The sequence below is a fragment of the Ranitomeya imitator genome, chromosome 1 (genome assembly GCF_032444005.1).
Source record: "Ranitomeya imitator isolate aRanImi1 chromosome 1, aRanImi1.pri, whole genome shotgun sequence".
Classification (NCBI taxonomy): Eukaryota; Metazoa; Chordata; class Amphibia; order Anura; family Dendrobatidae; genus Ranitomeya; species Ranitomeya imitator.
Window position 1 is genome coordinate 1,144,397,139 of NC_091282.1, and position 16,015 is coordinate 1,144,413,153.

The 16,015-nt window shown below is 45.6% G+C and overlaps 1 protein-coding gene across 4 annotated transcripts in view; it reads left to right on the plus strand.

Annotated features, from left to right (window-relative positions):
• The window catches only part of PDS5A (PDS5 cohesin associated factor A), a 175,600-nt gene that overhangs the window by 51,839 nt on the left and 107,746 nt on the right, over positions 1–16,015 (plus strand). For all 4 annotated transcript variants that reach the window (XM_069744574.1, XM_069744572.1, XM_069744575.1 and 1 more), the window contains exon 3: positions 13,619–13,822. In XM_069744574.1, the coding sequence (XP_069600675.1) occupies positions 13,619–13,822 (204 nt within the window). The remainder of the gene's footprint in view (positions 1–13,618; positions 13,823–16,015) is intronic.

Below are 16,015 nucleotides of genomic sequence, written 5' to 3' on the forward strand. Positions count from 1 at the left end.
TCGGACAACATGTTATCCAAGCACACTCGCTCATCACCTTTCATGTGGCATTGCAATATGGGCGAGGGGTGAGTATATGGAGTTTTTGTGTAACATTGGGGACTATAGTATTTAAGTATTACTGTATCATCATATAAGAAAAGTGTACACTAGACTCAGAGAACGAACATATGCATTTTATTAAATATCAGTGAGTATTTAAGAAGGGTTGTCCCGGGTAGTGGCCAGCCCTTTAAGAGCCTTATCTTCAGCATTTATGTAACCTTCATTTAATAAATATCCATATAGTGAGCAAAATCGCCACCTCTCGTGTCTCTGCAGTAAGCCTGGCTGCCATCCGCATGGCCGCGGCACTCGCTGGCCTCTGATGCTTATGTTACTTGGACCATCCGCACGGCCGCGGCACTCGCTGACCTCTGATGTTTGTGTTACTTGGACCATCCGCACGGCCGCGGCACTCGCTGGTCTCTGATGCTTGTGTTACTTGGACCATCTGCACGGCCGCGGCACTCGCTGGTCTCTGATGCTTGTGTTACTTGGACCATCCGCACGGCCGCGGCACTCGCTGGTCTCTGATGCTTGTGTTACTTGGACCATCCGCACGGCCGCGGCACTCGCTGGTCTCTGATGCTTGTGTTACTTGGACCATCCGCACGGCCGCGGCACTCGCTGGTCTCTGATGCTTGTGTTACTTGGACCATCCGCACGGCCGCGGCACTCGCTGGTCTCTGATGCTTGTGTTACTTGGACCATCCGCACGGCCGCGGCACTCGCTGGTCTCTGATGCTTGTGTTACCTGGACCATCCGCACGGCCGCAGCACTCGCTGGTCTCTGATGCTTGTGTTACTTGGACCATCCGCACGGCCGCGGCACTCGCTGGCCTCTGATGCTTGTGTTACTTGGACAATTGAATTTCTGAGTGTCTGACATTTGATATTAAGAATATTTCTTCTCACACATGGGGTGCACTTTGCTTTTTATCATAGAAATGATTCAGGACCTTTTTTGCTCAGGGTATGTTTCACAGCTCGGTTCGCTAGTAATAGTAAATAGTTTTATTATTATGTTGTAAATTCATCCATTACATCGGCTTGGACTTTGTACATTCTCCCCATGTTGTTCGGGTATCCTCTGGTTTCTTCCCATATTCCAGACATACTGATGGGGAGCTTAGATTGTGAGCCCCAGTGGGGACAGCGAGAGATGAGGAGGTATGGAAAGCGCTGTGATAGATGTTGGCGCTGTATAAGTAATAATACATAGCTACAGATGTCAGGTAATGGCTGGCTATGACTAAGGGCCTAGTCACACAGTGTACATGCGTGTTCTGTCTGGGTGTAGGTGGGACCACACACTAAGCCTGAACAATGACCCATTACCGTCAGTTAACCAATTCACGTGTGTGATTGTACCAAGGATTGTTGGTACGTGCAGAGAAAATCACTGTGTTCATCACTTTAGTCTGATTCTTGAATATTTCCTTATTCAGAGTCACTTGGTGCAAAAGTGTTTTTATCATCTGAGTTCAGTCTTGGGGTATATTCACATGTGGCATTTTTTTGCTGTGCATTATACTCGTCATTTTACTTTACTAGCGAAATCGATGAGATTTCTGAAATCATGCACAGGCTGCTTGTTTCTGTGCGAATTTCCAGACTTTGTGTTTTTGCTAAGACTCACCATATTTTTCCAGTGTTTTTGCAATGCTTTTCACCTATTAATATGAATGAGCAGGGCTGCCACTAGAAATTTCAGGGCCCCATACTGGCAAAATTTCCGGGGCCCCCTTGAGACTCCGCCCAGGCTCCACCCCAGCCCCGCCTCCTCGCTCCACCCCTCAAACTGTCCACAGTCCCACCACTCTTTCTTGGAAAAACTCCACTTCTCACCTATCACACATTAACAGTTCCCATCACCAGATCACACATATAGCCAGCAGCTTTTGTTTTGGCCAAAAGATTTTTTAAGCCACCAAAATGACAAGGTAGACACTTTTGGCCAGGCCCTACTCTACTGTAAATATTTGTTAAAATATGCAATACAGTTTAGGTATATTTTTATTTTTCAATTTTTAAAATGACCTATAATACCACATACAAGGAACAAATACCACAGCACCATGACCAGACACCATATCACCACAGTGACCTATAATACTATCTACAAGGCACAAATACCGCCACACCATGACCAGATGACATATTATCACCACAGTGATCGAATAATATCAAATATAAGGAACAAATACCACAACATCATGACCAGACCACATATTACCACCACATAGTGACTGAATACTACAATACTGATCAATAATAAAAAAAAAAAACCCACAATACTATCACCATCAGTGCCATTATACACAGGAGATCTGTACTTAGTATGCAGTGTCTGTGTACAGGTAATACAGTGATCACCAGTGACATTATACACAGGAGCTCTGTATATAGTGTATAGGTAATCCAGTGATCACTGGTCACATTATACACAGGACCTCTGTATATAGTATACAGTGTATAGTGTCAGTGTATAGGTAACACTGACTCACCAGTGACGTCTCTAGGTGAAGTCCTTCATCTTTCATCCAGCACAGACCGCCATCACTTCATCCAGCCAGGACTCGTCTCTGCAGGAAATAACACCGTTATCTCGAGTTCCACTTGCAGAACACATTACTTAATTTTCCCAACTTCTACATTACACCACATGAAAAAAGGAGTACGACAGGAGCATATAGGTTATCAAACAGTAACAATACTTTATTATATCACATATATTACTACAAAAGTGTAAACAGTATCATCAAAATAGTATCAAAAAATACAATGTATTGACTATGGGGCCAATACACTAGCTGAATAACAGAGGAGTGCTGCTATGAATTATATAGAGTATATCCCAATAAATCACCAAAACCCAGTGGCATGGAGGTAAAATAAATTATATAGAGCAGCGCTTACCAGTGCAAGATCCCTGAGCCAGGCGCACCGGGTGCGATCCACAAACGCAACCCCCATGCCACTGGGTTTTGGTGATTTATTGGGATATACTCTATATAATTCATAGCAGCACTCCTCTGTTATTCAGCTAGTGTATTGGCCCCATAGTCAGTACATTGTATTTTTTGATACTACAAAAGTGTAAACAGTATCATCAAAATAGTATCAAAAAATACAATGTACTGACTATGGGGCCAATACACTAGCTGAATAACAGAGGAGTGCTGCTATGAATTATATAGAGTATATCCCAATAAATCACCAAAACCCAGTGGCATGGGGGTTGCGTTTGTGGATCGCACCCGGTGCGCCTGGCTCAGGGATCTTGCACTGGTAAGCGCTGCTCTATATAATTTATTTTACCTCCATGCCACTGGGTTTTGGTGATTTATTGGGATATACTCTATATAATTCATAGCAGCACTCCTCTGTTATTCAGCTAGTGTATTGGCCCCATAGTCAGTACATTGTATTTTTTGATACTACAAAAGTGTAAACAGTATCATCAAAATAGTAATATATGTGATATAATAAAGTATTGTTACTCTTTGATAACCTATATGCTCCTGTCGTACTCCTTTTCTCATAAGCTTTATGGAGTTGGTTCTTGTGTTTGGTGAGGGGTCTTCTTGCACTATCTAGTGCTTTTAATTCCCCTCGTGTTTATATTATGTTGCCTGGTCTTGTTACCATTACACCACATGAAGAAGGCGACATACCGTGTTTCCCCAAAAGTAGGACCCCCCCGAAAGTAAGACAGGGTGGGGGTTTCGGGGGGGTCCTCCAATGTAAGGCCTCCCCCGAATGTAAGGCAGGGTTGGGGGGGCCGCTGTGAAATGTAAGGCCCTTACCTTTGGGCCGCCGCTGTCCCCCATTGGGTCCCCAGGCTCCAGAGGTGTCCTCAGGTGCAGCTGGGCGGGTCCAGCGCTCATGGGGTTAACTCGCCGTGTTAACCCCGCAATCCGCCCAGCTCAACAGCTCATTGGCCGCCCCTGCTCCCCACGTCACCGCCGGTCCCCGGCTCGAGCGCTGATTGGCCCAGCAGCTCGGGCTGTAATTGGCCACCCCAGCCCCACGTCACCGCTGTTTCCCTGCTGATTGGCACAGCGTTCCCTGCAGCACAGGCCTTCCGCACCCACAGCTGCACCGCAGAGGAAAACGTCCAGCATTTAAAAACCAAGTAGGGAAACATGTACTGTATAGGGTATGGGGCTGTGTGCAGTGGGATATGGCACTGTTATGGGGTATGGGGCTGTGTGCAGTGGGATACGGCACTGTTATGGTAGGCAGGTATACGGCAATCACCACCTGGCTACTCCACTTCCTCGCCGCTGACATCCCCACTATCATCATGGGCGACTTCAACATCCCCATTGACACTTCCCTCTCAGCTGCCACTAAACTTCTATCTCTCACTTCCTCCTTTGGCCTCACTCAATGGTCTTCTACAGCCACCCACAAAGATGGTCACACACTGGACCTCATTCTCACCCGCCTCTGCTCCCTATCTAACCTCTCAAACTCACCTCTTCCTCTTTCTGACCACAACCTACTTACATTCTCTTCCCTTTCCACTCCTTGTCTACAACCCCCACCCCACAAACTCTCACACCCTCGCAGAAATCTTAAACACCTTGATCTTCACTCACTCTCTGAATCCCTCCTCCCTCTCACAGACATAAGCTCCCTACACAATGCGGATGATGCTGCCACTCTATATAACACCACAATAGCTGCAGCTTTGGAATCTCTTGCCCCTCTCACACATACCAAAGCTCGCAAAATCTACAGACAACCCTGGCACACCAGCATGACAAAAGAACTGAGGCGAGCTTCCAGAGCTGCTGAGCGCAGATGGAAAAGATCCCACTCCATCGAGCACTTCATCGCATTCAAACAGTCCCTCACTGCTTTCAAAACCATGCTCGCCACAGCAAAACAAACCTACTTCTCATCTCTCATATCCTCCCTGTCTCACAACCCCAAACAGTTATTCAACACCTTCAACTCTCTCCTCCGTCCCCCAGCACCTCCTCCCTCCCCACTCATCTCAGCTGAAGACTTCGCCTCATTTTTCAAGCAGAAAATTGAGAACATCAGAGACAATTTTAGTAAACAACCCCCAGAACCCTTCCTCCCAACTACCCAGCCCTCCACCTCCAAAACCAACTTCTCCACCATTACAGAAGACGGACTCTCCACTCTACTCTCAAGATCGCATCTCACCACCTGTGCACTTGACCCACTCCCATCCCACTTCATCCCAAACCTCACCACAGTCTTCATCCCAACCCTAACCCATCTCTTTAACCTATCACTAACAACTGGCATTTTCCCCTCAAGCTTTAAACATGCCACAATCACACCTATCCTCAAAAAGCCCTCTCTTGACCCATCCTCTGTATCTAGCTATCGCCCTATATCACTTCTCCCCTTTGCCTCAAAACTACTGGAACAACATGTCCATATTGAACTGTCCTCCCATCTATCTTCCTGCTCCTTCTTCGACCGCTTTCAATCAGGCTTCCGGTCACACCACTCCACTGAAACTGCCCTAACTAAGGTCACCAATGACCTATTAACCGCCAAGAGCAAGCGACACTACTCTGTCCTCCTCCTCCTGGACCTGTCCTCTGCCTTTGACACAGTGGACCATTCCCTGCTGCTGCAGACCCTCTCATCCCTTGGCATCACAGAATTGGCCCTATCCTGGATCTCATCATACCTAACTGACCGTACATTCAGCGTCTCCCACTCACACACCACCTCCTCACCTCGCCCCCTATCTGTCGGAGTCCCGCAAGGTTCAGTTCTAGGACCCCTGCTCTTCTCCATCTACACCTTTGGCCTGGGACAGCTCATAGAATCTCACGGCTTTCAGTATCATCTCTATGCTGACGACACACAGATCTACATCTCTGGACCAGATATCACCTCCCTACTAACCAGAATCCCTCAATGTCTATCCGCTATTTCATCCTTCTTCTCCGCTAGATTTCTAAAACTTAACATGGACAAAACAGAATTCATCATCTTTCCCCCATCTCACGCGATCTCCCCAACGAACCTATCCATTACAGTAAACGGCTGCCCACTCTCCCCAGTCCCACAAGCCCGCTGTCTTGGGGTAATCCTTGACACTGATCTCTCCTTTAAACCACATATCCAAACCCTTTCCACTTCCTGCCGCCTCCAACTCAAAAATATTTCACGGATCCGCACATTCCTAAACCAAGAATCTGCAAAAACCCTAGTCCATGCCCTCATCATCTCCCGCCTTGACTACTGTAACCTCCTGCTCTGTGGCCTCCCCTCTAACACTCTTGCACCCCTCCAATCTATTCTAAACTCTGCTGCCCGACTAATCCACCTGTCCCCCCGCTATTCCCCGGCCTCTCCCCTCTGTCAATCCCTGCACTGGCTCCCCATCACCCAGAGACTCCAGTACAAAAGCCTAACCATGACATATAAAGCCATCCACAACCTGTCTCCTCCATACATCTGTGACCTCGTCTCCCGGTACTTTCCTGCACGCAACCTCCGATCCTCACAAGATCTCCTTCTCTACTCCCCTATTATCTCCTCTTCCCACAATCGCATACAAGATTTCTCTCGTGCATCCCCCCTACTCTGGAATGCTCTACCACAACATATCAGACTCTCGCCTACCATCGAAACCTTCAAAAAGAACCTGAAGACCCACCTCTTCCGACAAGCCTACAACCTGCAGTAACCACCGATTGACCAAACCGCTGCACGGCCAGCTCTACCCTCACCTATTGTATCCTCACCCATCCCTTGTAGATTGTGAGCCCTCGCGGGCAGGGTCCTCTCTCCTCCTGTACCAGTTGTGACTTGTATTTTTCAAGATTATTGTACTTGTTTTATTATGTATACCCCTCCTCACATGTAAAGCGCCATGGAATAAATGGCGCTACAATAATAAATAATAATAATAATAATAATAATTACCGTACAGTACCGTACCGTAGTGTGTTACTGTTACCGTACTTTGATTTGTTGTCTGCTTTCCAGTTGAACGGTGTAACGTTAAGTACTGTACTGTAAAAGAGATACTGAATGATAAACAATGCTGATACGGTACCGTATATTTTTACCCCTAGACATGAGCGCTTCCGGGAGCGGTAAAAGAAAGAGCTACTCCGTGGAGTATAAAAAAGGAATAGTGGAAGAGTCTTGGGGCAAAAATATGGCAGAATTCTGCAAGGAAAAAATGTTGAGTGAACGATTGGTGCGTAAATGGCGTGCAGATTACGGTCACCTCAGTGAGCAAGTGGAGAGCGGCATGGCTAAAAAGCGCAAGGTTGGATGTGGTCGGCAACCAATGTATACCGAGCTGGAAAGCCTGGTCTGTGAGTGGGTTGCTGACAGGAGAGCGAAGACATTGGTGGTGACCAGGGCTCAGATTCAGGAATATGCCCTTGCTGTGGCACCCCAGTTTGAAATTTCCCCAGAGGAATTCAAGGCATCACAGCACTGGGTGGATAACTTTCTTGAGCGCAATGACCTGTCGTTGAGAAGATCCACGACCCTCTTTAGGCTGGAAGATGCGGAGATTGTTAAGCGTGTATTTGCATACAAGAAGTTTGTGGATGACACTGACTTCTCAAAGTACGGTCTCTCCAACATGATTGCCTTGGATGAAACTGCCGTGTTCATGGGCCAAGCAGCTCAAACCACCATTGACCAACGAGGTGCCTCCTCTGTGTACGTTCCCTCCACCGCTTATGAAAGTGCACGTGTCACCTGCATTTTGGCGATTCGTTTGGATGGCAGTAAAGTCCCACCTTTACTCATTGCGAAGGGCAAGAAGGACAAGATTGAGAGGGTGTCTGGCATTTATGTGCTGGAAACTGAAAAAGCCTGGGCCACACAAGCGGTTATAAGGAAGTGGCTTGATTTAATGCTGCCGCTTGTTATGCGCGGGAACAAAAGAGGGATGCTGATCTGGGATGCAGCCAGCACACACCGCGCCAAGGACATGAAGAACTTCCTTCATGAGCGAAGAATCGACCAGATCATGATTCCGGCAGGGATGACGGCTTATCTCCAGACTCTGGATATCGCCATTAACAAGCCCTTCAAGGACAATCTCCGTGCAGAAATCAATGATTACATTGAAAACCGTATGGAGATGAACGTCCGTGGGAACTTTGTTAAGCCAAAACTGCCTGAGATTGTTAACTGGGTGAAGAACTCATGGGGAAAGATAACGGACACCTGCGTTGCTAATGCACTGCGAGCTGGCTACCTGGACAAGACCTGCTCATTTCAGGACAGTGCCGTTGCAACACATGACAGGTATGGGCCAATGATCCAGGTGGAAATGGAGCCCCAAGAGCCCCAAGAAAATCCAGAGGAACCTCAGAGTGTTGATGTTTATGATGATGTTCCTGAAGATGATGACCTGGTTGTGATGGAATAAATCTTGTTTTATCTTCCAGTATAACTCATTCAGACTGTTTGTTGTTGTTAGTTCGTTGTTTTACATGTTATACATGGAAATACCGTCATACGGTAATACGGTAGTAACAAGATATTCTTGATACGCTACATTTGTTTTATTCTACTGTTTGGTGATGACCGACTCTTCAGCATGTTAATAAATGTTAATTTATTGGTTAAAAAGAAATTGTCATTTTTTTTTTCGGCTAATGTAAGACCTCCCCCGAAAGTAAGACAGGGTGGGACTTTTTGGGGTAAAATTAATGTAAGACAGGGTCTTACTTTCGGGGAAACACGGTAGTATCACTCTACACAGTAATAGGACCGCGCCCCCATTTAGAACAGTATACTCAAAAAAATAAAATAAATATATCACTGCAGTAATAATATCCCTTAATTAGCCCCTATGGTAATACTATTGTTCTAATATAAGCCATATGTTCTCCCATCCTGCCCTAATGAGTATCCATCCTGCCCCATATGATCTCCCCATCCTGCCCCATCTGTCTCCATCGTATCCATCCTGCCCCACGATCCTGCCCGCAGTGTCTCCAATCATGCCCGTATCACCATTCTGTCCCGTCTCCAATCATGCCCCCTGTGTCTCAATTCTGCCCCATCTGTCTCCAGTTATGCCCCAGTGTCTCCAGTCATGCCGCCATGTCTGTCATCATGCCCCGTTTCTCCATTCTGCCCGTGTCCGGCTATCTGCCCCTGTGTCCGGCTAGCTGCCCCTGTGTCCGGCTAGCTGCCCCTGTGTCCGGCTAGCTGCCCCTGTGTCCGGCTAGCTGCCCCTGTGTCCGGCTATCTGCCCCTGTGTCCGGCTATCTGCCCCTGTGTCCGGCTATCTGCCCCTGTGTCCGGCTATCTGCCCCTGTGTCCGGCTATCTGCCCCTGTGTCCGGCTATCTGCCCCTGTGTCCGGCTATCTGCCCCTGTGTCCGGCTATCTGCCCCTGTGTCCGGCTATCTGCCCCTGTGTCCGGCTATCTGCCCCTGTGTCCGGCTATCTGCCCCTGTGTCCGGCTATCTGCCCCTGTGTCCGGCTATCTGCCCCTGTGTCCGGCTATCTGCCCCTGTGTCCGGCTATCTGCCCCTGTGTCCGGCTATCTGCCCCTGTGTCCGGCTATCTGCCCCTGTGTCCGGCTATCTGCCCCTGTGTCCGGCTATCTGCCCCTGTGTCCGGCTATCTGCCCCTGTGTCCGGCTATCTGCCCCTGTGTCCGGCTATCTGCCCCTGTGTCCGGCTATCTGCCCCTGTGTCCGGCTATCTGCCCCTGTGTCCGGCTATCTGCCCCTGTGTCTGGCTATCTGCCCCTGTGTCCGGCTATCTGCCCCTAACTATGCATGTGTATAGGATGGCACGCCAAGATGGGCTTAATACGGAGAGGGGTCTAGGTCTTATCCTTCTCCAACCCCCCCTTTCCCCCCCTCCCCCTCCCTGAACCTGCTGTTAGGGCAGTCAGGCCCCCACATAGAGCTCTGGCAAAAATTAAGAGACCACTGCAAAATGTTCAGTTTTTTTGATTTTTCTCTTTATAGGTATATTTTGGAGTAAAATGTACATTGTTCTTTTATTCTATAAACTACTTACATGTCTCCGAATTTCCAAGCAATAAATTTTGTATTTTCTGAAACTGAGAAATGGTCAAAATAACAAAAAAAAGCATTGCTTGCAGGCCTCAAATTATGCAAATAAACACGTTTAAAATCATTTAGAAACCACAATACTAATGTTTTAACTCAGGAAGAGTTCAGAAATCAATATTTTGTTGAATAAGGCTTCTGTTACACATACCGGGTTTTTTTGTGGGCCGTATAGCCGCAATTTTCACGGACTGCCGCTATAACGGACCGCAAAAAACTTTCTGATCGCCATTTTTTGAGTTTCCAATACTATGGAAATAGTATTGGAAAAAATAAGCCATTCCGCAAAACAGGAAGTCACGGTGCACCGCAAAAACAATCTTCTGTTGTTTTTGCGGCCCCATTGATTTTCAATAGGGGCCCTGTCCGTAAGCTGTGAAAAGCTTTTTTTCATGGCCGTAAATACGGCCATACGGTGCACAATGAAATTATTGCGGCCCCATAGAAATCTATTGGGGCCGCAAAACAACAGTATGTGTAAAAAAAAAAAAAAAAAAAAAAAAAGCCTTACCATGATTTTTAACCCCTTCCCGCTGCGGCGCCCTTTTTCGTTTTTTGTGTTTTAGTTTTTCGCTCCCCTCCTTCCCAGAGCCATACCTTTTTTATTTTTCCATCAATATGGTCATGTGAGGGCTTATTTTTTGCGGGACGAGTTGTACTTTTGAACAACATCATTGGTTTTAGCATGTCTTGTACTAGAAAACGGGGAAAAAATTCCAAGTGCGGTGAAATTGCAAAAAAAGTGCAATCCCACACTTGTTTTTTGTTTGGCTTTTTTGCTAGCTTCACTAAATGCTAAAACTGACCTGCCATTATGATTATCCAGGTCTTTACGAGTTCATAGACACCAAACATGTCTAGGTTGCTTTTTATCTAAGTGGTGAAAAAAAATTCAAAACTTTGTTTAAAAAAAAAAAAAAGCGCCATTTTCCGATACCCTTAGCGTCTCCATTTTTCCTGATCTGGGGTCGGTTGAGGGCTTATTTTTTGCGTGCCGAGCTGACGGTTTTAATGATACCACTTTTGTGCAGATACGTTCTTTTGATCGTCTGTTATTGCATTTTAATGCAATGTCGCGGCGACCAAAAAAAAACGTAATTCGGGCGTTTCAATTTTTTTTCTCTCAACGCCGTTTAGCGATCAGTTTAATGCTTTTTTTATTGATAGATTGGGCGATTCTGAACGCGGCGATACCAAATATGTGTAGGTTTGATTTTTTTTTTTTTTTTTTAATTATTTTATTTTGGATGGGGCGAAAGGGGGTGATTTAAACTTTTATATATATTTTTTTTTTCATATTTTTAAAAACTTTTTAAAAAACTTTTGCCATGCTTCAATAGCCTCCTTGGGAGGCTAGAAGCTGGCACAACTCGATCGGCTCAGCTACATAGCAGCGATCATCAGATCGCTGCTATGTAGCTGAATTGCAGGCTTGCTATGAGCGCCGACCACAGGGGGCGCTCACAGCAGGCCCGCATCAGTAACCAAAGAGGTCTCAAGGACCTCTATGGTTACCATCCTGATGCATCGCCGACCCCCGATCATGTGACTGGGTCGGCGATGCAATCATTTCCGGCCGCGCGGCCGGAAGCGGTAATTAAATGCCGCTGTCAGCGTTTGACAGCGGCATTTAATAGGTAACAGGTTAATAGCGGCGGGTGAATCGCGATTTCACCCGACACTATTGCGCGCACATGTCAGCTGTACAAAACAGCAGACATGTCGTGACTTTGATGTGGTCTCAGCGCCGGAGCCCATATCAAAGCAGGGGACCTGACATGCGCCGTACTAGTACGGCGCATGTCGGGAAGGGGTTAATCACAGCTTTCATGCGTCTTGGCATGCTTTCCACCAGTCTTTCACACTGCTTTTGGGTGACCTTGTGTCACTTCTGGTACAAATTTTTTTGTCAGTTTGTCTTTGTTTAATGGCTTGTGACTATCCATCTTCCTCTTGATTACATTCCAGAGGTTTTCAATGGGCTTCAGATCTGGAGATTGGGCTGCCCATGACAGGGATTTGATGTGGTGGTCCTTCATCCACACCTTGATTGACCTAGCCGTGTGGTATGGCGCATTGTCCTGCTGGAAAAAATAGTCCTCAGAGTTGGGGAACTTTTGCATGAGCAGAAGGAATCATCAGTTTTTCCAGGATAACCTTGTATGCGGCTTGATTCATACGTCCTTCGCAAAGAACAACCTGCCCAATTCCAGTCTTTCTGCAGCATCCCCCGCTCATCACCGATCCTCCACCAAATTTCACAGTTGGAGCAAGACACTGTGGCTTGTTCGCCTCTCCGGGTCTCCGTCTAACCATCAGATGACCAGGTGTTGGGCAAAGCTGAAAATTAGACTCATCAGAGAAGATCACCTTACTCTAGTCCTCTATGGCCCAAGCCTTATGGTCTTTGGCAAACTTCAGCCTGGCTCTCCTTTACTTCTCATTATTGAAAGGCTTTTTCCTACCTTTACATGACTTGAGTCCTGCCTCTAGGAGCCTGTTACAAACTGTTATTGCCGTGCACTTCACCCCAGCTGCCATTTTCCATTCCTTTTGTAAGTCACTTGATGTCATCCTGCGGTTGCCGATTGACATTTGAATAAGATGACGGTCATCCCGGTCAGTGGAGAGTCGTTTTCGCCCTCTGCCGGTCTGTAGCTTTGTTGACCCCAATATCTGCTGCTTGACCTTGTTGTAATGGTCTGCCGTCTTCGAAATTTTAGGGATGGAGGGAACATGACGCTCACTGTATCCCTCTGCTAGTAAAGCCAAAATTCAACCCTCATTTTCCTCACTCAAGACTTTTCTTTTCAACTCCTTTGCAATGGATAAGTTATTTTTTCATTCCTATTACTTTGGGGATATTACTAGCACTTGCTTTGCCATCCAGCTTGTCCTATTGCAAGAGGCTTGTGAACACCACAGCAGGGTTTTTTTTTAGACTTTCCTTCATTAAATAAGATTTGGTTCAGGTGATCACCTAATCAGAAGCCCATTAAGTAGAATGAGGTGTACTCTGGTTGGAATTCAACTGACACTGGAAGGGAATGGCGGTCAGACATGTAGAGAAGCTGATTTTTATAAAACTGTGCAGTGGTCTCTTCATTTTTGCCAGAGCTGTGTACAGGAGATGGCCGGCTGGTTCCATAATGGTGTGTAATGCCAGGTGTAGTTCCTCCAACATCAGTCCACTGTGCTTACAACTAAGAAGCATGCTTTGTGCACTTAAAGAGGCAGCAAACCATGATGGATCCTGTAGAATTATGAATGAAGCTCTGGATTATAATACGCTTCCAAAGCAGTGCGTGTTAATCAGTGTGATACATTTATGGGGTTTCTGACTGTACATTTAGAAATAATCTAGAAAAAAGCAAACTATAAAATAGTGCTGAAATGTGAGTTCATACCTCATGCAAGGCACAAGTACGTAGTTTAGGAATGGTGCGTCGTTCGCATATGTCAAACTGATTTTATCATAAACTTATTTTTGTTTTGCTTTTTTTCTCAGATGGTGGTTAAAACGTTTATGGATATGGACCAGGATTCAGAGGATGAAAAACAGCAATATCTCCCTCTAGCCTTGCACCTTTCATCTGAATTCTTCCTCAGGAATCCAAATAAAGATGTCCGCCTCCTCGTGGCCTGCTGTTTGGCTGACATCTTCAGAATATATGCACCAGAAGCACCATACACCTCACATGACAAATTAAAGGTAATGTCTCACAACAATTCTGGCTCCTTGTGGAGACTTGGGTTTAATTCAGAATAGCCCAATACAGGAACATGATTTGGTGTTCCATGAGGGCAAGTAAGGCTTTTTTTTTTTTTTTTTTTTTACATTATTCCTACATAATAGGCTCATTCCACACTCAGAATACATACAAAAAAATTATTACATTTGTCCATGTATAGCAGTTACGTGTTGATCACATGGGACAGATAAACGTTCATGTGAACACTTCCATCTAAGGCGAAGTTCTCAAGAGCGTTCATCCAGAAAACTTGGACTATTTTTTTGTAATTTGTCATCCACATGCAATCTGTGTGCAATACACTTTTATATACGATGACATGTAAAAGTTTCGGCACCCCTGATTAAATTACTGTTATTGTGAACAGTTAAGCAAGTTGAAGATGAAATAATCTCTAAGAGGGCTAACGTTACAGATGACACATTTCCTTTGTATTTTAGGCAAAAACTTATATCTATTCATCTTTTACATTTTTAAAAATTCCAAAATGGAAAATGGGCTGATGCAAAAGTTTGGCCACCCTGCATGATTAGTGCCTAGTAGAACCCTCTTTTAGTAAATTATTTTTGTAGCCAACCAAGAGTCTTTTTAAATTCTTGTTTGAGGGATTTTCATCCATTCTTCCTTCTGTCAGATTCCTGGGTTGTCTTGCATTCACTGATATTTTGAGGTCTAGCCACAAATTTTCATTGATGTTCAAATCAGAGGCCATTGTAAAACCTTCAGCTTGTGCCTTTTGAGGTCTTCTGTTGTTGATTTTGACTTGTGTTTACGATCATTATCCATTTGTAGATCCATTTGCCATCCTCTTTTCAACTTCAACTTTTTTACACACGGTCTTAATGTTTTCATCAAGAATTTGTTGAAATGTCATTGAATCCCTTCTTCTCTCTACCTATAAAATGTTCCCTGTGTCATTGGCTGCAACATAACCCCATAGTTTGATACCACCCCCATGCTTAATGGCAGTCAATATGTTCTTTTCCTGAAATTCTGTGCTTTTTTCCTATCCACATGTATCATTGATCATTGTATTTAAAGAGTTCTATGTTAACCTCATCAGTCCACAAAACTGCTTAGATGTTCTTTTTCATAGTTTTGACTCTGAATTTCATGGTCGGGATGCCGGAGAGGTTTTCTTCGAATGACTCTTCCATTAAAGCCATATTTGTGTGGGTGTCTCTGTACAGTAGAACAATGTACCACAGCTCCAGATTCTGCTAAATCTTTCTGAATGTCTTTTTCAGTCAACAGTGGTTCTGATTTGCCTCTCTATCAATCCTATGACTAGCTATCACAGAAATTTAGCTTGGTCTTCCAGACCTTATCATGACCTCTACTGTTCCTGTTACCATTTCTTTATTACATTTCAAACTGAGAAAAGGGCAACTTGAAAATTTGCCATCTTCTCATAGTCTTCTCCTGCTTTGGGGGCCTCCAACATTGTCATTTTCAGAGTGTTAGGCAGCTTCTTAGAAGAATCTATGGCTGCAGTTTTTTGGCACAATGTCAGAGTAGGCTGGGTTTTTATAAAGGTGGGAAATTTGCATCACCTGGCCTTTCCTAACGATGATAGTGAACAATTGCATTTAGGAAGCAGCTGGAGGGAGCCCCCTCCGATCGGCGTTCTCTGCATGTCCATGATGACACCCGGGTCACCAGGCTCAAGCAAGTTACTTAGATCGTGAGTAGTGCATGATCCAACTAACTGGTGTCAGTGCAGCCCTGACAGCTGAAAAGCATCGCAATGCTCCTGCAAAGTGTGCGCTTACTTTTTACAATTAGAAATAAAAGGCTTGAAAATTGTCCTGTCAGTGAAGGGTTAATGTGGACATATTTTCTTTATGGAAAGTGCTGTTCTGAAAGTGATGTTTCATTGCTATATGTGGACAGTACTCCAAATTAAGGAGGGCGCCCAGATCAGTGCTCCGGTTCAGTTGCTGCTTTGTATATAGAGTGATGGCTATGACCGTGCCTCCGGGACGTACTGGCAGTCAGCCCTAATGCTGAGCTGCTGTCAGTCAGTGCCGGGGGCCCGGTTACTGAAATCGTACCTGTGCCACCCCTATGACTGAAATCCAAGGCTGCCGGTAGGAATAAAGTTAATTTCCTCCTGGCAGCGGGACTCTCTGTGCGGGCGCCAAGCAGGGTCA